We start from the raw sequence: 23,198 nt of genomic DNA, 5'->3' as shown, positions 1-23,198 counted from the left end.
AAAATGAAAAGGTTCAATTTATATAATTTGAAAGATTCCAAATATATAATTCAGCTGGAGTAAATCAGGTAGAAATAAACTCTTCATAGAGTAAGTCAGAAATACACTCTGGATATAATAAAATTTAATATAAAAGCTAAAGATATACTCAAATAGAAATAGGATAGTCAGTTTGTTAATTTGTCTTGTATTTATTATGTTGATGACAGATAGTGATGCATTTAGAATCTTTGCTCTTCATAACTTGTCACTCACTTACCTTTTAGCTTTTAAGATTGCTTCCCTCCATTACCCAGTTCTTAGTCTCTGTCACCACTCAGCTGTTACTGTTATCTAAATCAGGCCATTTTCTACTTCACACTTAATGTGTAGAGAATATGCTTCTGACTCATTTGCTTCCTAGACTCTTTACATAAAATCAGCTCTTGTCTTTCCTTCCAGAACCCTTTCCTGAATCCCTTCCTCACTCTAATGCAGGGTAGCACTTTCACCTCACACATATCTACACTTAAACTTTGTTGTACTGATCTTTGCAGATTTTATCAATCTCTGCCCTAGAGTTCTTTGAAGATAGAAACTCAATGTCTTGAATGAATGAATAACTTAAGAGGCTGAGCAAAAATCTTTAAATGCCTCTTGATTGTCTTACCTTTGCATCTTAAATCATACCTTTGCTTTCTTAAAGACTATTCATATTGTATATAAAATAATTATGATTGTAGGGTTTGATATAGACTCTGATACTTTTAATGCTAGCCTTAACATAAGAAGGATAAACATCTGGTTTTATTTAGTATAGTAAATGTATCACGAATTACATAATGGTCTGTTTTACTTTTTAAATCAACATCATCAGGATGTAATTTACATAAAAGTAGCCATTTTAAGTATGCAGTTTAATAAGCTCCAACAAACATATATAACCACTATCCAGTCAAGATTTAGAATATGTCCACCACCCCAAAAATGTTTCTGTGTACAGCCTAGGGTGAGTAAACATCCCAATGTGCTCAGGACCTGAGGGCTTTTCCAGGATAGCACAAGGCAGACAAGTTTAGTTGATCATTCTGTTCATGCCCCTTTGTAGTTAGTCCCCCATCTTCTCTCAGGTGACCATTGGTCTGTTTTCTGTCACTACAGATTAGTTTTTCCTATTCTATAATTTCATATGAATGTATGTTTCTTTTGTATCTGGCTTTTTTAGCTCAACATCTTGTTTTTGAGATTTATCCATTGTTGTTGCTTGTATCACCTGTTTATTCCATTTTATGCTGAGTTGTATTTTATTAGAACATACCACAGTTTTTTTTAATCCATTCACCTGTACATGGATGTTTGGCCTTAGTTTTTAGCTATTACAAGTAAAACTGCTATGAATGTTTGTTTGTAAGTCTTTTTGCAGGTATATGTTTATGTATCTCTTCAAGAAAGGACTAGGACTAAAGTTTCTGGTCATATATGTGTATGTTAACTTTATAAGAAGTTACCAAATTGTTTTCCAAAGCAGTTCTACTATTTTTCACTCCCACCAACAACATATGAGAGTTCCTGTGTTCTACATTCTTATCTACACATGGTATTCACAGTAATTTCAAGTAGTCTTAAAATTACTTTTATCATTAGGAAATGACCCTCTTTATTTTAATGTCCTTGCCCTGAAGTCTCTATTTTCTGATATTAATGTAGGCACTCCATCTTTCTTATGATAAGTGTTTGCATGGTGTAACTTTCTGCATTTTAACCTATGTGTCTTCATATTTAAAATTCATTTCTCACAGATAACATATACTTACTGTCTTTTGATAGAGTCTGACAATTTCTGCCTTTTAATTGGAGTGTTTAAACATTTACATTCAATGTAATTATCAATATGGTTGAGTTTTAAGTATTTTACTTTGATACTTGTTTTTCATTCCATTTTTTTTCTCCTTTACTGCCACCTTATGGATATAATGAGCCTTTTTTTATTTCCCCAATGTGCAGTTTAAGCTATACATCCTTGTATTTTTTTAAGTTGTTCCAGGATTGAAAATAGGCATGTTTATTTTGTCACCGTCTATAAATAATAACATACCACTTCACATATAAAGTAAGAACCTTGGGGCACCTGGGTGACTCAGTTGGTTAAGCGACTGCCTTCAGCTCAGGTCATGATCCCAGGGTCCTGGGATCGAGTCCCACATCAGGCTCCCGGCTCAGCGGGGAGCCTGCTTCTCCCTCTGACCCTGTCCCCTCTCATGCTGTTTCTCTCTCTCTCTCTCTCAAATAAATAAATAAATAATTAAAAAAATAAATAAAGTAAGAACCTTGCAACAGTACATTTCTGTTTCCCCTTGCTGTCCTTCATGTCACTGTGGTCATACATTTTACTGCTATAGTACTTTTATAATACTTTGTTGTTTTGCTTTAAGCACTCAGTTTCTTCTGAAGAAATTTAAAAGCAAGGGAGAAAGGCACATATTTACCATTTTGGGTGGTCTTTATTCCTCTGTATAGATAGGAATGTCCATTTGGAATCCTTTTCTTTCATCCTGAAGTACTTTCTTACAGCGAAAATCTGGTGACAAACTCTCTTAACTTTTGTTTGCCTAATAATGTCTTTTGAAGGTTATTTTCACCAGGCACAATTTCTTGGTTTCCAGCTTTTCTTCTTCTTTCATTCTTTAGAAAGGTTTCTAGTTTCTTCTGGCTTGCATTGTTTCTGATGAGCAGTCAGCTGTCATTCCTATTGTCGATACCCTGTATTATAATGTGTCTCTCTTTGTTTTGGGAAAGATTTTCCCTTTATCAGTGGCTTTTACTGGTTGACTCTGACTCTGTATGATATTTTTTGTATTGGACTGCTTGAGATTCATTGAGCTTTTCATTGGATTTTCATCAAATTTGGAAAAACTTTAGCCACTATTTCTTTAAATAGTTTTTTTGCATTTGTTCTCCCATCCCCCTTCTCAGAATTGAATCACATGTACATATGTTTTTCTGGCCTTTTTACCTCCATGCTTCAGTTTTTTAGTTTTTGGGGGTTTTTTAAGATTTTTTATTTATTTTTGAGAAAGAGAAAGAGTGCACGAGCAGGGGGAGGGGCAAAGGGAGAAGCAGACTCCCCGCTGAACAGGGAGCCTGACACAGGACTTGATCCCAGGACCCTGGGATCATCACCTGAGCCAAAGGCAGATGCTTAACCAACTGAGCCATGCAGGCACCCCTACACTGACCACTTTAAGCAGTTATGGCTCCCAACGTAATTCAGTAACAACAGTAGTTTCTGTAACTTAGGTTTTGTGATAAAAAAATTCTTGGCAGTACATTTGCAACATGGATGGAACTAGAAGGTATAATCTAAATGAAATAAGTCAGAGAAAGACAAATACCATATGATTCCACTCATGTGGAATTTAAGACACAAAGCTGATGAACATAGGGGAAGGGAAGGAAAAACAGAATAAGATAAAAACAGAGAGGGAAGCAAACCAGAAGAGACTCTTAACTATAGGGAACAAACTGAGGGTTGCTGGAAGGGAGGTGGGTAGAGGGATGGGATAACTGGGTGATGTGCAATAAGGAGAGCACTTGATGTAATGAGCACTGGGTGTTATATGCAACTGATGAATCAATAAATTCTACCCCTGAAACTAATAATACACTATATGTTAACTAAATTGAATTTAAATTTTAAAAAATTAAAATAAAAATAGAAATTCTTGCAATAAAATTACTTATAATATGCACAACTATATTACTTGCCAACCATTTAACATTCCAACAAAGATTTTACACATGTGAAACAATCACAACAGACAAAAATACTAAAAGTTGTATGCTTGGTATTGCAAATATACTTAAGCATGAGTAGGCATGGGATGTACAGTGAGAATCTACAGTTAAGGAGGTCAAAGTGATTTATCAAAATTGCTAAATCGTAAGAATTTTTGCAAGAATTTGTAAAATAAGTTTGAGGTTTGTTAAAAGTTTCTAATTTTCTTTAGTTAATTAGATGCTTGCATTTCTTCATATAATTCTTCTGTTGCCTAAAATCTATAATATAAATGTTCAGAATATTCTTTTTATTAAGTTGAATTACCAGATATGGGTAGATTTTATTTAAATCATGGAGGGTTTTTGTTAAGTCTATTTAATTTTTTAAACTTATAGCCTCATGGTCTTAGTATATCCTGCACAATTCAGAAGGATTTAGATTTCATTTTATGGTATAATCAGTAGCGTTTAAGAAAATTATTTTTTTTTAATTATTTAAAAAAAATCCTCTCCTCGTTTTTGCCCTTAATAATGGGTAGACCATTTTAGGGAGTCAACTGCACATGCATTTGAATACCATATTTACAACTGACAAACTGTAGCTTTGAGAAGTCAGTTTACCCCATCAACTATAATTTCTTTTAAGTGTAAAATGGGTAATAAAGTATTATAAAGTTTAAATGAGAAAAGAAAATTGATATACCTCACACAGAGCTTTTATATACTGAGTGCTCCATAAATATTTCTTCTCTTTGTTCTCCTTTTCCTCACTGATTGACCTTTTGAAAGGAGAACTTATTTCAGATGATTATGGTCTCTTTGCTCTTTTCATGGTTGGTCTCACCATTATCAGAAAGGAAGTCACTTCATGGCCAGATATAGGGAACACTTTTATTTATCTGAGCTAATTATGTCATAAGTTACTCACCTCTCTGTTCTTTAAATGTTTACTTTTCTTGGCCTCCATGGTATCGTTGTCTGTAGGACTTACTCCAGTCTCTTGGACTTCTGTCCCAGTTTTCTTTTTAAATTTCCCTTTTTCCACATATTTGTGTCCTGTTGGTCCTCATCTTTAGTACTCTTCTCCTTCAACCTGCTTTACCTGTTCTACACTTTTGCAGCCACCTAGGACCTGTACATCAGGTACTACCAAACCTGTTTTTCTACCCTCAAGCCCTCTTCTAAATGATATACCCATTATTTACCACTTAGTTATTCTTGATTGTCTTAAATATTATTTTCTCTTCCAGCTCTGTGCCTTCATACTTAAAAGCAACATCTTTCACAGCTACCAAAATTAGAAATAGAAATTGTTGATCTTCCAACAAAGTCCAATAAACAGATTCTTTGATACCATCGCCTAAAATTGGTTTGCCACTGATGAAATTTGAATTATGTCCTAGCTCTGGCTCTAATTAGTTCTGACCTCTGAAAAGTTGCTCCTTCTGGGCGTCAGTTTTTCTCATCTCTAAAAATGTTTGAACTAGGTCAGAGTTTGGCAACTAGGGCCTAGGAGCCAAATGCACTCTACTACCTATTTTTGTAAATAAACGTTTGTTTACAGCTGCATTGTGCTACAGCAGCAGAGTTGAATAGTGACAGAGGCTCTATGGCCTACAAAGCCTCAAGTATTTACTCTCTGGCCTATAGACCGCTGTTCTAGAGGATCTTCCATTTAGTTTCCATCTCTACTAGCCAGCCTGGGGAGAACCTGGTTTTAAGATTTAAAAAATAATAAGAAAAAGAATAGAGAAATGATAGTTGAGTATTTGGCAAGAGAGTTTAAACATAGGAAATCCTATGACATTAGAATCTTTATTTCCCCATCTAATGGCCTTAGTGATTCAAGATCATGTGGCTGTAACAAAGGGATAAGAAGATTTCCATTGCTGCTTTGTGGTAACAGACTAATCTATTTGGTTAATTGTTTTTAAATGATTGGTAGTGTATAGAGCAGTGATTCCATTTACTGGTTAGTAATTAGCTTCTTAAAAGTTACGGATACACATATTTTGAAGGTAAAGGACATAGTTAAACTCTGACCATCAATTAGAATTATAATAGTCTTTTTTATATCACTGTCGAAGCAGATTATTTCCCATTGTAATAAAAAATTTTCCGCATGTACATACTGTGTATATTGAAGGAAGATTCCAAGTATGTAAAAAATGCTTAAATAAAAGTCATAAATATTGAACCTTAATTATATATGCTCTAACATGTGGCAATGTCTGCAACTGACTTTGGAATGTATCAAAAAAATAAGGTGGATTGATGTATGGATAGATGGATGGAAATGTGATGAACCAAACATAGTAAAACATTAATCATGGAATCTGGGTAGTTGGTATAAAGGAAGAGGGTTTTCACTGAAAAAAAAAAAAGTGCGACTTTTCTCTATGTTTGACATTTTTCATTACAAAATTTTGGGTAAATGTTTAGATGTGAGTGGCTGTGAGACATGAATCTAGGGAGAAGATATGGGAGTGAAAACACATATACAGTATACTTCTTGCTTTCACATTAAATAAATTATTAAAAGTTCGAATGTTAAGCAAACCTTGTGCATATTGCATATGTTTCTCAGCTGTTTTATTGTATATTTCACAGATTTACTTCAATTGGGAATGTTCTTAGGATATAACAAAAAACAGTAAGAATTAAATATTCACTTCAAGGAGTGTCCTTGAATTCTCTCACATAGCCCCTATCAGAAAGTTAACCAAATGGCTGATAAGTCCATGTGAATTCTGTCTATACAGTAAAAGGATGGATTTACTAATGGACATCATACAATTTTCATTTTTTTAGCATTCTTACTAACTTGTGGGGAGTTAGGACTGTGTCTTGTGTTAACAAAGTACTGAATAAATAGAGGGGAACTGTACAGCAAATACTCACTGATTTAAAAGTGGGCATTTCTTAAGTCTTATTTTGTTTATTGTGATATATATCATAATGCCAAAATATATTAAAATGTGTTCAATGTAAAGCACAATAATAAAGCAAATATCAATGTAATTATCACTCATGTTAAGAATTAGAGGAATTACTTATGCCCCATCCCAGTCACAGTCTCTCTTATATTTTCCTATTAAGCTGAATAATCTAATGAATATTCCCATGTTTTTTATTAGTTTTACAGTTTTACTTTATATACTAAAATATAGTTTAGTGTTGCCTGTTTTTAAGCTTTATATAAGACAGTCCTGTATGTATTCATTGCTGAGTGAGAACTCACCATTTTGTGAGATTCATCAGAAGGTATGTGTAGCTGTGCTTCATTTTCATTGCTAGTTAGTGTACCATTTTATGACTATGCTACAGTGTATTTACTAATTCTACTTTTGGATTTTTGCTTGTGCCTATAGTATTTTATAGTATTTTATTATGTTACATTGTTGCTTTGGATGTATAAAAAAGTTTCTCTAGGCTAGAGTATATAACTTAAAATGGAATTATTAAGTTGTAGGGTCATTGAAGGTATGAATTTTTAAATACTCATTCGTGTCATTGCTTTTGGTTTTTTTGTTCAGCAATTAAAAGAATCCAGTGGGGTTGCATTTGGGGGGCAGAATTATTGATTAGCTCACTCTCCCTTTTTCACTCCTCTCCCTCTTTCCCAGTACATACACACACACACACACACACACACACACACACACTTCATCAAGGGGTAAAATAGGATATAAATGTTTGCTTAATTATTTAAAAATAAAAATTAAGATTCCTTTTTAGCCTTCATATTTTAAGTGTGAATAGTTCCTGACTTAATAAGTGTCTGATATCTGCAGTCGCAAAGGCCAGAGACTTCTCTTCCCAGTACTAGATATAATACCTTGCTCCTCTCTATAAAGCTGGACTTCTGCTACAAGAAGGAAGGGAGGTTATTTAACTAGACATTTGTTTCCAGTGCCCAAAAGCAAACTTTCCACAGAATGATGTGTTTATAATTTAGATTATTTTTATACATCTTTTCTTTTCTTTCCAGTAACATCAGGTGTTTGCTCAGAAATTGTCTTTTAGGAATTAAAGGTCAGTTTATAGTTAACTAGATTCCTTTTTGACTTATATTGACAAATAATACTACAGCTCTGTAGCTCAGTGTCCTTTCCACTTATCTTACTTAAACTTTATGTATTTGAATATTTAAATAATTTCTGAAAGATGTAATTGGCATACAGTAAAGTGCACATATTTAAAGTATACAGTTTGGGAAGTTTTGACATATGTGTGCACACATGAAACTACCACCATGAAATCAAGATAATGAACATACTCCTCACCCCCAGTAATTTCCTAGTGCTCTTTGTAATAACTTGTCTCCAGCCTTTCACAATCATGGCTTTTCTTTCTGTTGTTGTAGACAAAATTTTCTAGAATTCCATATGAATGAAATTATACAGTAGGTACTCTTTTTGGTCTGGCTTCTTTTACTCGGGTATAATTATTTTTAGATTCATCCATGTTGTTTTTTTGTTACTGAGTAGCATTCCATCATATAGATATACCACCGTTTGTTTATTCATTCATCTGTTGTGGACATTTGTTTCCACTTTTTGGCAGTTGCAAAAATGATGCTGTGCACATTTGTGTAAAAGTTTTTGTATGAACATATGCTTTCATTTCTCTTGGGTAAATACTTAGGAGTGGGAGTGATGGATGTATGGTAAGTATATGTTTAACTTTTTAACATACTGCCAAAGTGTTTTCTAAGGTGCCATACAATTTCACATTTCCACTAGCAGTGGATGAGAGCCTCCATTGCTCTACAGCCTCACCAAGACTTGGTATACACAATCTTTTTTTTAACTTTACTCTTCTGAGTAGGTATGTAGGTGGTGTCTTACAGTTTTACTAGTATTTCCCTGATGATAATGATGTTGAGTATTTTTTCATGTGCTTATTTACGTAATATCTGTGTCTTCATGGGTAGTGTCTAGTTGTATCTTTTGCCCATGGGGGGGGTGTTTTTGAATTATAGGAGTCTTTTGTATATTCTGTATATAAGTTCTTTGCAGAATGTATGTTTTATAAATGTTTTCTTTCAGTCTGTAGCTTGCCTTTTTGTTTTCTTAAGAGTATCTTTTGAAGAACAAAACTCTTAAAAATCTTGATTAAGTTCTGTTTTTAATGAAGTCTACAGAATTAGAACCAAAAAACGAACAAGCAGGAAAATTCCTGAAGTTTTTACTTTGCCCTGATTGGTTGCCACCACAAATCAAGTACTTAGTACATTACACTCCTTCTGTGGCACTGGTTTTGGATTGTAAATGGCCGAATATTTTAACAAATTTGTTTTATACCAGGCTTTAGAATCATAAAGATGAGTAACATATGTCATCTTTTTTCAAAGTGCTCATTTTTAGTAATTAATGTTTCTTCCTATCATGTCTCATGCAGTCAGTTCTGTATGCTTTCCTTTGTCCAGCGCATACTGTATCTCTAGAGACATTGAAATGCTGAACGTATTTTCCTATTGTATTATAGTTAGACTTTTTTCCACACACAAACATATAAGTTCATTATAACAAGAAATCTCTTGTTCTTTGTAGTCTCTGTATGTCATCACATAGTTCCTTGTACACAGGGAACAATCACTAAATATTCATTGATTGAATAGAATTATTCATGACACTGAGTAAGGTTCTCCTGATTAATTTATTGATAATAAAACCTTTGGCTATACTTTACTAAATGAACACAAGATCTCATTTCAGATGCCCATGATTGCAATAGATGGTTTTTCTCAATAGAACAAAGATGTTTGATTTTTACTTGAATGTTTTTAAGTGATCTTTTTGTATAACCCTGGTTTAACATGATTATCATAAAAGTCTGTGTAGGGTAGTAGAGCATAGGATCTAGAGTCAGTTAAAAATCTTCTGCGAAGTCTGCTGTATTTAATGAATTATATATTTCATGACTTTGGAATTCTTTTTTCCAATGAAACCAATACATTAAAACATAAAGACTGATTTGTAAGTATATAGAAAAATACGGCAATAACTTGCTTTCTCTGTCTAGGTCCTGGGGACACCAACAAGGGAGCAAATTAGAGAAATGAACCCAAACTACACAGAATTCAAATTCCCTCAAATTAAGGCACATCCTTGGACTAAGGTGAGTCAAAATGAGTTTTTTAAAAAGCACATTGACCAATAGTTAACTTAAACTTGGGTTTCTCATTGTTCTTAAACTAAACTATTTTGGTACTAGATAGCTGCCTGAGTACAAAGTACACAGCAGTTCTGCATGTAAAGATAGTTGGGTAGTTGTCCTTTAGTGTTGCATTGACTGTGTATAGTTTTGTTCCCACTGATTTCCTGTAGACAGTTTTCAGCCTGGGTTTTTATTTGTAGGTTGAGGACAGTGTACCTATACCATTAAAATATAGAATTTCATTAGGAGTAGTATCTTATATATAAATTTTGACTACTTAAAACTCAAAAGTTAATTTCTTTACACAGAGGTACTTAATATCATATAGCATATGAAAACATGTATTTCTTATATTTTCTTTATTCTTTTTTGAAACTGTTTGTAGGTCTTATAAATGATGCTGTGTGTTTTTCTTCTTTTGTTTGCTTTCCTGTTGGTATTTTGGGAGGGGAATAAAAAGATTTGATCTTGTTTGGAGTATACATTGAAAGCATCGATATGTTAACAGGATGTCATTACCATTGGATAGCCTAACCAATTCTTAGAGCATAGTTGGAACCAATTTGAAGAGCATAAGTACTAATTTACCAGAAATCTTTATTTTTTGCTTTGATACTTAATTGAAATGATTTAAGAGAGATTTTATTTAAAATTTTTTCATTTCAGTTTAATTTATGACATTAAGGGCGGAGAAAAAAATCTCATTAGGGCTTATTGCTAGAGTGAATCTCTAGCATCCTTACTCTATAGATTCAGAAACTCTGGTCAAAGATACCAAGTAACTTATTCAAGATTACATAGGTGGCCATGACAAAACCAGGATTAAACTTCTACTTGTGTGTGTGTGTAGTGCCAGACTTAGAGTTATGCACCGTGCACCTCCTCTCACGCTTACTTATATTTCATTATATATTTTTGTGAGTTAATAAAGTTCAACTCTTTTATAGTTCAAGCAGAGATTTTCTATGCTTAAAAATGTACATATAATAGTTTGTTTTGAGCAGTGATAGGTTCATTTAATTGGTAATAGATCTTTTATAATAAGAGGTGAAATCATTTATATTCCCAGATTCAAAGTGTGTCTTTTTCTATCTCTAAATTGTATTTTGATTCTAGTTACTTTCCTTCAAGTTCTCAATCTTGTTATCTCTCTTCATTGCAGAAGATCCCTTTATTACTAATTACTTATTTAGATCAGAGACCTTGGTATTTTAGTGCCAGAATTATAGGTTAGTTTTCACTGACCATGATGTTGCCTTTCCCACCACACTTAAAATTTATTTTGAATCTCGGTCAGAAGATACTTAGGGTCTCTCACCTGGCTCTAAACTCAGAGAACCCTAGGTGGCCTGTTGGGATTTAAAGGCTGAGTTGCAGTTTGAATCTAGTGAAGTTATTAGAAGTTGAAGTGTTTATAAGTGATTTGTAGTATACTATGATTTCAGGCATGTTAAAGAAAAACAAAAAACAAAGACAATTCTGTATAACGAATAAATACAGGAAAATAGTCCAAAATGCTAACGGTAGTTTGGGTGAAGAGAGTGTAGGTGATTTTATTTTCTTTGTTTTGCATTTCCATATTTTCATTAATAATCATGCCATTTTTATGAAGAAAGAAAAATAAAGCTCTTTTTGGTGTAATCTAAGTATTCCTCACCCTGCTTTTCTGTGCTGCAGTGTAGTATAGCTGTATCCCCAAGGACTGGAAGCTGGTGTACTCAAAAACGTAGGCAGACGTAAAGATCAAGAGAGAAAATGTCTTCCATGGAAACACTGAGGTGAAGGGATTCAGATGTTTAGGAAAGATAGCAAGCAGAGGAACTAAATAGTGAGATGAACCTAGTATGGTTTATGGCAAGAATCTTGAGAATTTAGAAATCCAGTAAGTTGCCCTTAACTATTACTTAATAGCCAGAGTAATCTAATTCATTGATGAAGCGCTTGTGGTTTAAGTAGGAAAGGAAATTGGTGCTAATGTTTTGAAACAGGGACCATTATTGGATTGGGGATAGGAGGATAAAGACCTTCTGCATTGGTGTACGCTGTAAACTTCAAAGAATAAAAAGCCAGATAGAAAGCAAAACAAATGATGCAAAGGAAATTTAAGAATTAAGTAGAGATGGAGATTCGTTGGCAGAAGAGAGGAAGCTTAAATTCTGCATTTAGTATATGGAGGTATGGTTAAATAACAGTCTATTAGGTATGCAGTGAGGACCTAGTTTGAGTACTGCTTCTACTCTGTGTGCCTCAAGTTTTTTCTTTTGTAAGATAGCAATTAGCTATTGTCTTTTCTGATTTCTTTTGAAAATAGTAATGTGCATATAAAGGAATATTTTATTTCAGTTCTAAATAAAGATGCTACCTCCAATATAGTCCTGTGATTTGTCCTTTCTATCCCCACTGCCCTGACTTTAGGCCATCGTCATATCATAGAATTTGTTAAAACAACCTCCTAACCAGTTTCCCTCTTTCAGTTTCACATCCTTTGTAATCCTCATTGCTCTCAAAGTTAGTTTTCTTAAAAGCACATGTAATACTGTCACTCCTACTTAAAAATCTTCTCTGTTTACTTACTGTCTTTAGGAAAATCTGACATAATATGCATATAAGGACAATGGTGATTATATGTGCCACTTTATGCTTGTTCAGTGTAATTATTAACTGACTTCCCCTTCACTCTCAAAAGTGTCCCATTTTGGATAACAGATTATATAGTCATTTTGGATAACAGAAACTTAATGTTTCTTTTTTTTCCAGAGAAGCAAGAGGTTTACTTTTGTCCTGTTCCTAACCTTCCTAACCTCTCTTCCCCAGAGAAGCCATATATGCTTCTTTTACTAGTATCTTCTTTTCACACTTAGAATGATCTTCTCTGCTTACCAAATCTTAACCTTTCCTCAAGACCTCAAATCTTAGTTCTCCCATGAAATATTTTTTAATTATCTGAGCTCTCCATGATTAATTCCCACCATGTAACTCTTATAATACCTTCCAAGTCATGCCGTATGTATTATAGCAGTTCCTAATTTCTTTTTCATAGTGGTAATAATAAGATGGATATAAATTGCTTCAAAATGTTTGTTACTAAGTTTTTGGCATACATAATAAGTTTATTTAATAGTTAAATGTCTATGGGATATGTGGGACCATAGATTATTATTTAAGTATCCTAGAAAGCAGTATCCACAAGTCAGTCCTTACATACTCAATTTCTTAGAACACTGTCCACATACTTGAAAATGAATGAATTTAGTTACTATTTACAACTAGCTAAGAGTAATCAGAAAATTGAGGTTGAGGTCATTTCAGCTGTTAAGGTACCAGACTAGACTGGACAGGTTATGTTTATTATTCTCTATGTTTAAAGCTAAACATAAAACCCTACTATACTTACTTTTTTCCTACTGATTTTTTAAGACTTTATTTATAATCTTACCTTTTTTCCTGAGCCCTTCAATACAAGGTTTTTCACTTGATAAACTAACCTGTTTCAACTATACACATTTATAGTTTAAAAAATGCCTTTGGGACACCTGGGTGGCTCAGTCGGTTGAGCTTGGTTTCAGCTCAAGTGGTGATCTCATGGGTTGTGTAAGATGGAGCCCTGAGTTGGGCTCCGTGCTCAGCAAGGAGTCTGCTTGAAGATTCTCTCTCTTTCAAATAAACCTTTAAAAAAGGTTTTTTAAAAATTAAAAATGCCTTCAGAGGGGTCGAGAGAGCACAAAACAAAAATTGTCAGACTTCTTTTTTGCAGGTGAACTCTGTCAGCCTTTTCTGGGTTTGCTTACATGTACTCCAGAAAGCATAAAACTATGTTGGGACTTCTACTGGTTCCTAAGATTGTACTCATCTGTTTTTTGTTCTATTGCTTAGGTAAATTAGTTTCTATATTATTAATATAACTTAACTATCTATGTTATTACTTAACATCCCTCTGCCCTGAACATTCTACTAATCCATTATCACTTGTCTCGTTAAATACACTATGTTCTCTACTGAATTTTCCACCTACATCTTTATTAGTGTTAAATAATCACTTTTCCTTGTCTAACATTTATTTTCCCGTGTGAGTAGACTTCCTCACTTCTCTAATTGTACTGGGTATACTCCCATTTCTTTGCTGGAAACTACGCACTTTAAAATCTAGCCACTAGGATGGCTAATCCCTATGTAGGAGGAATAATATAAAAAAGAAAGAATACTAAGGCATAAGTTTCAAGATCACTTGTGGGGAGCAGAGGGGTAGGGTTGAGGGTGGATAAAAAAGAAAGCAAAAATCTGCTTTTAATATATCATTTGTTCCTTAAAACCCATATCTCCTATGTACCCAGCACTGTGCCAAATACTCAGATACTATAAAGGATGCAAAAGAAGTAAAATATATAACCCTTGTTTTTGAAAAGCTTACAGGTGATATAACTTGCTCAGTTGAAGCAAGTATCGAATAATATAACTTGATTGTGTGTTGTAGGTGTTCAAAAGTGTTTCACATACTGTAGGTATAAGTCAGATCTCCAGTGAGGGTGGTGGAGTTAAAAAGGAAGCCAGCCTCCTTAAAGGTGATAGAAGGACTAGGTGGGGTGGGCTGTTGAGGGAGGATTTAGATTTGCTTAGATGTTGGTAAGGCCAGGAATTATTGAATTAGCCTAGGGGACTCTCCCTTAAGATGAGGAGGTGTGGATGAAAAGAAAAATGTTCCTGTATTCCTAAGAAGGTCAGTCTGACTATAGTAACTATTTTATGAACAATAAGAGATTAAATTGAGTAAGTGGACATTTGGTAAATCATACTTCTGGGTAAGCCTGCAGTACTATTTTATCAGTGAATGAAGTTAGAGGAAGAAATTACATTGCATAGTTAAATGCTGATATCAACACATATAATATGTCTTATGTGTAATAGAGCTCAGGAAAACTCAGTAAGCCTTTTAATAAGTACAGATAAAATTAATTGAATGCTGGCTCTGTTGTGGCTAAGGAAAGGATGTTTGTGTTTCTTATGAATTATGTACCACATATCAGCTCTTTAGTAGACTTAAGTTCTTTTTGTAGCTACTTAACTTGGTTAATTAATATACCTATTCAACAAATCCATGGCATTGTCTCACTTTTAATCCTGTATTTAGGTTTACAAATTACAAATAATTTTAGATGATTAACAGATGACTTGAGAGCCAGCATTGGGGTTGCTCCTTTAGGAGTTCATGGTTTACCAGTTTTTAACATTGGGTCCTTGTGTTTGTGTGTATTGTATAACCAGAGAACAGTGTCTGTGTTGTACATTTATCACAGTGAAATCTAGGGAGGACTAGCTGTTCGGAACAGGCACAGCACTTGTTCCATGTTCTACTTAGATTTTCATCGCCCATAGGCATTTCTACATTGCTCTGGTTGGCTGTTTAATACCATAGAATTGTGGAGAGCTGATGCTGTGAGAATCAACCGTAGGCCTTGATATTGTATATATGACTGTTTATAAATGGTAATTTTAAAAGGCTTAAGATTCAGTGGTAACCGTTAGCTCTAGGTTGAAATTTGATATTTGATGGCAGAAAGTCTGTCCTAGGCCATGTAGGGGAAAATTGCCTCTGTCATTTTTGAGTTATCCAAATGCAAATTTATTTTGAATAAGTCTTCATTTAAGGACTCATTTGCATTTGTTAAATACCATAGAGACTTTCTTTTTGAAAAATGAATTGTTTCTTTTAGTTTCTTCTATGGACTAGTATTTGTGGTGACAGTTTGTTTCAATTTAAGAAAATGAGTTGCTGCACAGGTGAGGTAGTATTTGAATCACTTAAAAGTTCATGTCAGTGTTTTGGTTCTTTTCAATTTTTCCTTTCTGTTCTCTTTCTTTCTTTTGTTTATTTATTTATTGCTTTGTTCTGTTTTGTTTTATTTATTTACTTTTGTTTTTAGTTTTTACAGGGGGTGTTTTGGGCTCTTCATGGCCTTGCTAACCTACTTGGCTGGCCATATTTAGTCTGCGCACTAATTGTTAGTTGGCCCAGTTGAGTCTTCCTTTGTGCTCTCAGTTTTTTTAGTCTCGCTTTCTATTTTTGTCCACCTGATTGTATTTTAGTTCACAAGAGATTTTTATTCTGATGGGCCGGATTTTAATCCGTGTACTAAATTTTAGTCTGCAGACTAAAAGTAATCCGCGGATTATTTATTTTGCAAAATATTAATTCCCCCACTGGAAACTATCCTAAAAGAATGTTAAATTCTCTTAGAATAGCCAAGGGAATTCACAGCTACTGGTGAGTTCTGCCATTTTTTTGTTCTCAATACCTAGACATAATAGATCCTACTACCTCCCTTGCATATTTGGCTCCGTTGTGCCTAGGTGTTGGTGTACATTACTATGCATGTCACCTATAACTGTGACTGTCCCTTAGTTGTATTGTTTATTGTATATATTTTTTGTTTAGCTTTTGGTGGGTGAATTGGGCATATTTGCACATGAAACTGTGTTGAATTTGTAGTGCTCAAAGATGTAGGGGTTTTTTTTTTTCAGTGAGTTTTTCCAAAAAGGAGAATGTTCTATATTTATTTTTACTAAGTAATGGGTGCAAGGGTATGAGGGGGCAAAGCCCACAATAGAAAAAGTAAGTTATACCCGCACTCTTGAGGTGATATGTCATTTGCCTGAAGAATCCTAAAATAATGAGAATGTCAGCAAATATCTTTTAGCAGGGAAGTCAATCCAAAATGGAGAATAATCCGCGGTGGCCTGATCCTTCTTAGCTCACACAAATTGAAAATATCTGGCTTGAAATCTGTAGTAATATAAATTAAATCTATTTATTACTTTCCTCTCATCACTAATAATTAAGCAAAAAATGTTTATACTGTCTAACTGAAATATATTAATAGATAAAAATTAGCATATTGGGAACTGATGTCTTTAAAAGCAGGCTAATATGCCCCCTCCCAGCCATGTCAATGGATGATGAATCCAGGTCGTAGAAGACCAAACACTTTACTTTGGGAAGTTTACTTCTAGATTTCATTTTGATTTTAACTTTTTTTGGTTTTGTATTTTTTTAATAAACGCACTGGCATTGGAACATAATAAATTAAAATTAAAATGTTTCTTTATTGTGCCTCACCATTGCGCAATCAAAAAATTTTTTTTGCATACACTGTGGTGAAATAATTTTTAAAACTTGGACTTGCTACTGTGGAGACTGATGTTTAAAGTTTATAACTGTATAAACATTTTCTATGTCCCCCCCCACACCATGGATTTCTTATAACACTGGATATATTTTTCCTTGCTGGACTATTCTCTTTTGGATTGACTTCCCCTGTTTGGATTATTTCACTGCATTATCATCTTTAGGATTCGTCAGGAACAGGACATTTCACCTCAGGAGTGCGGGTATGTACTTAATTTTTTTTTCCCAAAATTTCAGGGCAGATCTATATATAAAACTAGGGGGAAAACTTTTTTTTAGAAAGGTTAAACCATTATTCATTCTAGAAATGTAATAGTAAAAACAATGTAGGTTTTTTTTTTTTTTTCCATCCACTGTATGGGATAGGTTTTACTTACGGTATATTAAGATTGTCAGTCTCCTGAGTGATTTATTAACATCTAGACCGAAGTTTAGGAACTGTGGGGTTTAGAAATTATTTTTACGATAATAAATATTAACAAAGATGCACAGAACTAAAGGTTCTGAATGTTAAACAATTTAAGTGAGTAAGGAATAAAATGGCATTAGAAAACTTCATTATTAAAAGCCATATTTCAGTTGTTATTGGTTTCCCTTTCTTTAGACACAAAGATAATTCAGAAGAGCTGTTTTCTAGTTTGGCCTGTAATTTTTTGAAGTAGAATACTACCACACCCTATATTATGGTGACAGATCTGAACTTTGGAAGACACTGGGCTTTGACTCCACGTAATTTCCCACTTAGCCTTAATCCATAGAGTACTAAACCAAGGCTTTGCTCATCAGGAATCTCTCAAAAGTGTTTAAAATAACAGTGGTACTTTTTAAAAGGCAGATTAAGTCTTGATTTTAATATGGGCTCTTAGAATGAGTTCTTCTTTATTGTTTTTAACTCTTTGATTCCATGAGTTAGGATTCCCTGGCAAAATAGGCTAATACGTGTCTTAGTACCAACATGGATGGTTACTTGTAGCCAGTAAGATACCAAATGAATGTGGATGATTTTTTTTTAATAATTAGAGATAAGCTTACAATAGTGGTTTATTAATAGCTTTAATACAAAATCCTCATTAATGTAACATGAAATTTTTTCACTTAAAATACATTCACTGTCCAGCTACCCTACATTTGAATGTTGGCCGGAGATATTTATTTCTACTTTTGGTGGTACTTTTAATTCTATTTATGCACTCCCATATTGGTGCAAAAGCATTTTCCCTTAGACTGGCTAGCAAAATAAATCCATATGCTGTGAAATAAATACAAACAGCCCTCAGGGATAAAATAGGTCAGTAATGCTTAATATTTTTGTGAAAAATTTTCAGAGTTTTCCCACTGATTATTTTCTTTTACATTCGGAGTTTGATTATGGACCTGGCTAGGAAGCAAGAGAGGGAAAAATGACTGAGAACAGTGGAAGATCTAAACATTTCAAATAATACAATACCTAAGGTTTCCTTGACTGGGGTGAGTCAGATCACTCAAAAGAATAAAGATAAAGCAATTTTTCACCATACAGAGGGTTTTCTAATATAGTCAAATAAATAAGGTCTTTGATGCTCTGAAATAAATTCCTGGGATCCTACCCAAACCAATTTCTCAATTTCCGTGGAAAATATCTTTATTAGTAATACTTTGTGTAAAAACTAAAGGAAAAAAAAGGTTTTCACTGTAGAAAGTACTCTTACAGTCTCTTGAAAAGTAATGAGCTCTATGGTAGTAACTAGTTCTGCTACCCTTCAGCCTAAGTGATAGTTAGATGTTACATGAGCCATTCTCATTAGGAAACCTTACTCCCAGGCTCCTCCATCCTCATCACAATCCACATGTCCTTCCCTCACTATTTCTCTCCCTTTATACACATCTGCCTCTCTTTATATGTCTGTCCACTACCACAACCACACCTTCTGTTTGATTGTTTTCCCCCTAGCAAGGGATATATGTTTCATTTTTCTTTAGTTTCAAAGGCTTTCTGTCCATCTGTTTATGTTTATTTCTGTTTTTCCCCTTTCTGCTTTTATTCAACTGTCCTTAATTTAGAACAAAGTTATTTTCATAGTTTTATGTATCTATTTGGAGTTTTAAGACATAGATGTGTAGAAAGCTTTCTGTTCTTTTAAGCAAACTAATTTATTTGCATTTTGCTTCAACACAGCCTTCAGTTGACTTTTTCTATGAGTTAATGTCTCTTAATGAAATGCACTTAATGAAAAGTACATTTCCGTCTCCCTAATTAAGACCCTAGAATATTCATTCAAATGAGGGTAATCTGGCCATGTGTGATAACAGCTTTTGTGATAACAGCTATTCTTTGAGAAAACAGTTTTGGACATTTTGTCAAATTCTGGGTATTCAAGAATTTCTTCAAATAAGATAGACTCTGTTTATTGAAGAGATAATACCAAATCATTAGCATTTCTAGACCTAAAGTAAATAGCTTTTCTTTTTCAAAAAATATTGCCAAATTTGAGTAGTGCTATTCATTACTGACAATTGTTCTGCTAAAAATCACACACAAGAGGCAACCTTTTTTTTTACTGCCACAGTAGTCAAAACTTTTAGAAAATTTTAATATTCTTCTAGTTGTGCTTGCCTCCAGAACTCAGCCTTTCTCTTGTGCCTATCATATCATATTTTGTGTACATATTTAATTGTACTGCTTTATGATTAGCAAATGTAGATTTTTTTTAATTTCCCCTAGTTTTTCTCTGAGCTTTTCTCATATAGTTTGTAATTAACTGTTCACCCCAGTGTGGTGAATCATATGCAGTTAACTCTTTTCATTCTAGAAGGTTCCTTTTGCAAATGCAACCATGTTGTTGTAAGTGGTGGGAATGAACTCATACTCAAAGGATAATTTGCTATGATTGTTACAATAAAGCATTAATTGTTCTTTGCCCTTTTTTGTACTGCAGGTCTTCCGACCCCGGACTCCACCGGAAGCAATTGCACTGTGTAGCCGTCTGCTGGAGTATACACCAACTGCCCGATTGACACCACTGGAAGCTTGTGCACATTCATTTTTTGATGAATTAAGGGACCCAAATGTCAAACTACCAAATGGGCGAGACACACCTGCACTCTTCAACTTCACCACTCAAGGTAATTCCATACACTTAGTTCTGTTTTTTACCATTTCTGAGAAAGCTACATACGTGTTTGAAGTGACATTCTTTTAGTAAAAATCTGTGTAGGACAAAAGTGGGCATATTAAGTACTTACACAGGTAGGAAACATCCTTTCTAACCACTTATTAGGCTACTACTTGTATGATTTTGAACAAAATAGTGGCAGATAAAATTTTTCCAGTAGACGTAGTTTCTCTCATTTTTGGCAGATTATAATAAATCTTGGCACATGAGAAGCTATAGAGATTTCACTATTAAGACTAATGTACAATTTAACTTTCAAATTTGTATTTGAAACTTAGAATGTTATATGCATTTCTTGCTTCCCAAGGATTTATATCAAATTTTTTAAACCTGGAAATAAATTGGTGGCTATATTTGTATAAAGTCAGATATCTTATAAACAGAAGGAAAACTGGAATTCTAGAATTCTCTTTCTTAGAACTTACATAAGGGATGTAGATAGAGAATTCTCTTGCCTCCTGGGGCTTGGCACCGTTGATGCTGCTGAGAAAATGTTGAGAGGAAAAACAGAGTTTGTGCTCTGGTGGTTTCTACAAGACCCAGGTAGAGTCATCATTTCTTAATCACTTGTGTGTCCACTTTTCTTTCCTCTCTGATTAAGACCCTAAGTGATTCATTTAATCAACTACACTGCCTTTGATGCTGTGATTTTCTTCATAAACTGAACATTAAAAGTGTACAATTTCCTAGAGATAAAATAAGCAATAAATAGTCGATTGATTGATTAGTCAGCTTAGTCAAACTTAAAAATATAGAAGGGAGATGGAGAGCTTTCTATGACCAGGAAATAGGTATAGTTCCTTTATCCTAAGATGAATTTTCCTCCCATATTTAAACTTTTCTAAAATTGAAAGTGGGAAAATGCATTGCTTAAGCAGTAGATTTGGAAGACGTGAGTTGCTAGTAAAATAGACTTGGATGATTCCATTGACTATAATCTTAAGCAGTCAATAACATGTAACTACTAGCAGTGCTGATATAGTCTTAAACTACATTCATAAAGGAAAAATGTTCAGATATCCTGGCATTAATTCTGACTAGGGCTGATCAGAAATCATTTGGAATGTTGTTTTAGGTCCTACACCATTTTTAAGATGTTAATGAATGGCCGGTAGGGTATACAAAGGAACAGAATTGACTATAGATCCTAGAAAAGTGAAGACTTAAGGAACTTTTGAGAACAGTCTAAAAATACCTCATGGATTATCTTCTAAAGAAAGATGTAGACCTGTGTTCTTTCTCCTGATTATAAAATTGAAAATAGTAGTAGCAGAAAATTAGAAAACAGTACATATTTGAGTTTATTATACAAACATCAGCCCCTGGCATAGATAGAGACTAAATAAAATTGATGAATCAATGAAGTTTTCAGTTGTTTAACAGTGGAACAAGTTTTTTTTGTTTGTTTGTTTTCCAAAATACCGATCTTTATATCAGGAAAAAGCTGGATGATGTCAAATGTTATAGATAAGATTATTACAATTTGGCTATAAGTTAGACTCTTCTAGAGCAAAGAGTCTATGATTTTGTGTCATTAAGAAAATAAATTTTATTTTCAATTTTTACTGCTTTTAATCAAGAGTCGTACATATATATTAAGGAAAATGTTGAAAATGCAAAAGAAGTATAGAGAAAATTAAAATCACTGTCCCCAAATAATCACTTTTAGCATTCAAATTAATCACTGTAAGATTTTATAGTGTAGCTCTTTTCAATCTTTTCTCTAATGCATATACTGATAATCCCTGAATATAAAGTGATACTCTACTCCCCCATTAAGAATATCCCAAAAAGGTTTCTTTTGGTTAACTCAAATGTATTTAAAATTATGCATTATATAAAATCAATATTTATTCAGGAACTTTACTTTTTTACCTCTCAAGTTTCATAAAACAATTTTATTAATACTTTTTTTTAAAGATTTTATTTATTTGACAGAGAGAACAAGTAGGCAGAGAGGCAGGCAGAGGGAGAGGGAGCACTAAGCAGGGAGCCCGATGTGGGGCTCGATCCCACGACCCTGGGATCATGACATGAGCGGAAAGCAGCCGCTTTAACCAACTGAGCCACCCAGGTGGTTTTTACATCTGTGTCTTTGTCATCAGTAGAGCTACATTTTGAACTACCATAAATTTTTTGATATGAAGCAGTTTTTGAATCTGTATGAGGCCACTACTGGAAATTCTACAAGTATCCATTTTCATGAGTTGTTTTATTTTGTTTTTGTACTGTAGATAGCTGTTTATTATCTGTACATATAACTATCTGCTGAGTTGCTTTTTAAAGTGGTCTCTAAAAGGCTCTGTATACAATGACATGCAGCACTTGCAACTGTGGAATCTTGGCATCAGAAAGTACTAAGTTAATGTTAAATTTATTTGTCTCCTTTTTTTTTTTTTTAAAACCAGTTCTGTCAGGTGAACTTAAGAGTTTCCCAAACCAGCATTGATTGTGGTTTTATTCACACTAAATATCTTCTCCAATAAGTACTTTGTTTCTCAAAATACATGAATCAAGGAAGCCTTTTGTCAAGTAAGCAACTTGATAGAACCCCAAACACAACAAGATATTTATGATGGATACATTTTGGAGAATAATTCTTATATTCAGACATATTAGGTACATACTCTATAATGCACTTGTATGTGTTGATCAAAATTGAGATATTACTTAAACATTATATTTAATCAGATTTAAAAATCCAGGATTCTGTTTCACTGTCCATATGTACCATTTTTGAAATAACTACATGTGATTCTTTAGTCACTGGCTGATAATTTTTCATTATTACTAAAGAAAATAAAATTTTAAAGCAACTGAATTTGTTTTTCTATGGATTTCTAAGCTTTTTTGAAAACAGATAAAATTCATATAAGACAAGCCATTTTTAAGTAAACAATTCAGTTTACTTTATTTAGTATATTCACAGTGTTGTACAACTGCCACCT

The 23,198-nt window shown here is 33.6% G+C and overlaps 1 protein-coding gene across 3 annotated transcripts in view; it reads left to right on the top strand.

The window, feature by feature from the left end:
• The window catches only part of GSK3B (glycogen synthase kinase 3 beta), a 206,801-nt gene that overhangs the window by 152,952 nt on the left and 30,651 nt on the right, over positions 1 to 23,198 (top strand). For 2 of the 3 annotated variants that reach the window (XM_064594927.1, XM_045902948.3), the window contains 3 exons: positions 9,784 to 9,879; positions 17,263 to 17,301; positions 20,014 to 20,200. In XM_064594927.1, the coding sequence (XP_064450997.1) occupies positions 9,784 to 9,879; positions 17,263 to 17,301; positions 20,014 to 20,200 (322 nt within the window). The remainder of the gene's footprint in view (positions 1 to 9,783; positions 9,880 to 17,262; positions 17,302 to 20,013; positions 20,201 to 23,198) is intronic. The other variant, XM_045902949.3, reaches the window with a different exon arrangement.

Source organism: Mirounga angustirostris, unplaced genomic scaffold (assembly GCF_029215605.1).
Source record: "Mirounga angustirostris isolate CCGP_5_RB_7025 unplaced genomic scaffold, mMirAng1.0.hap1 SCAF_1, whole genome shotgun sequence".
NCBI lineage: Eukaryota > Metazoa > Chordata > Mammalia > Carnivora > Phocidae > Mirounga > Mirounga angustirostris.
This window is presented reverse-complemented; position numbering and strand designations above follow the sequence as displayed.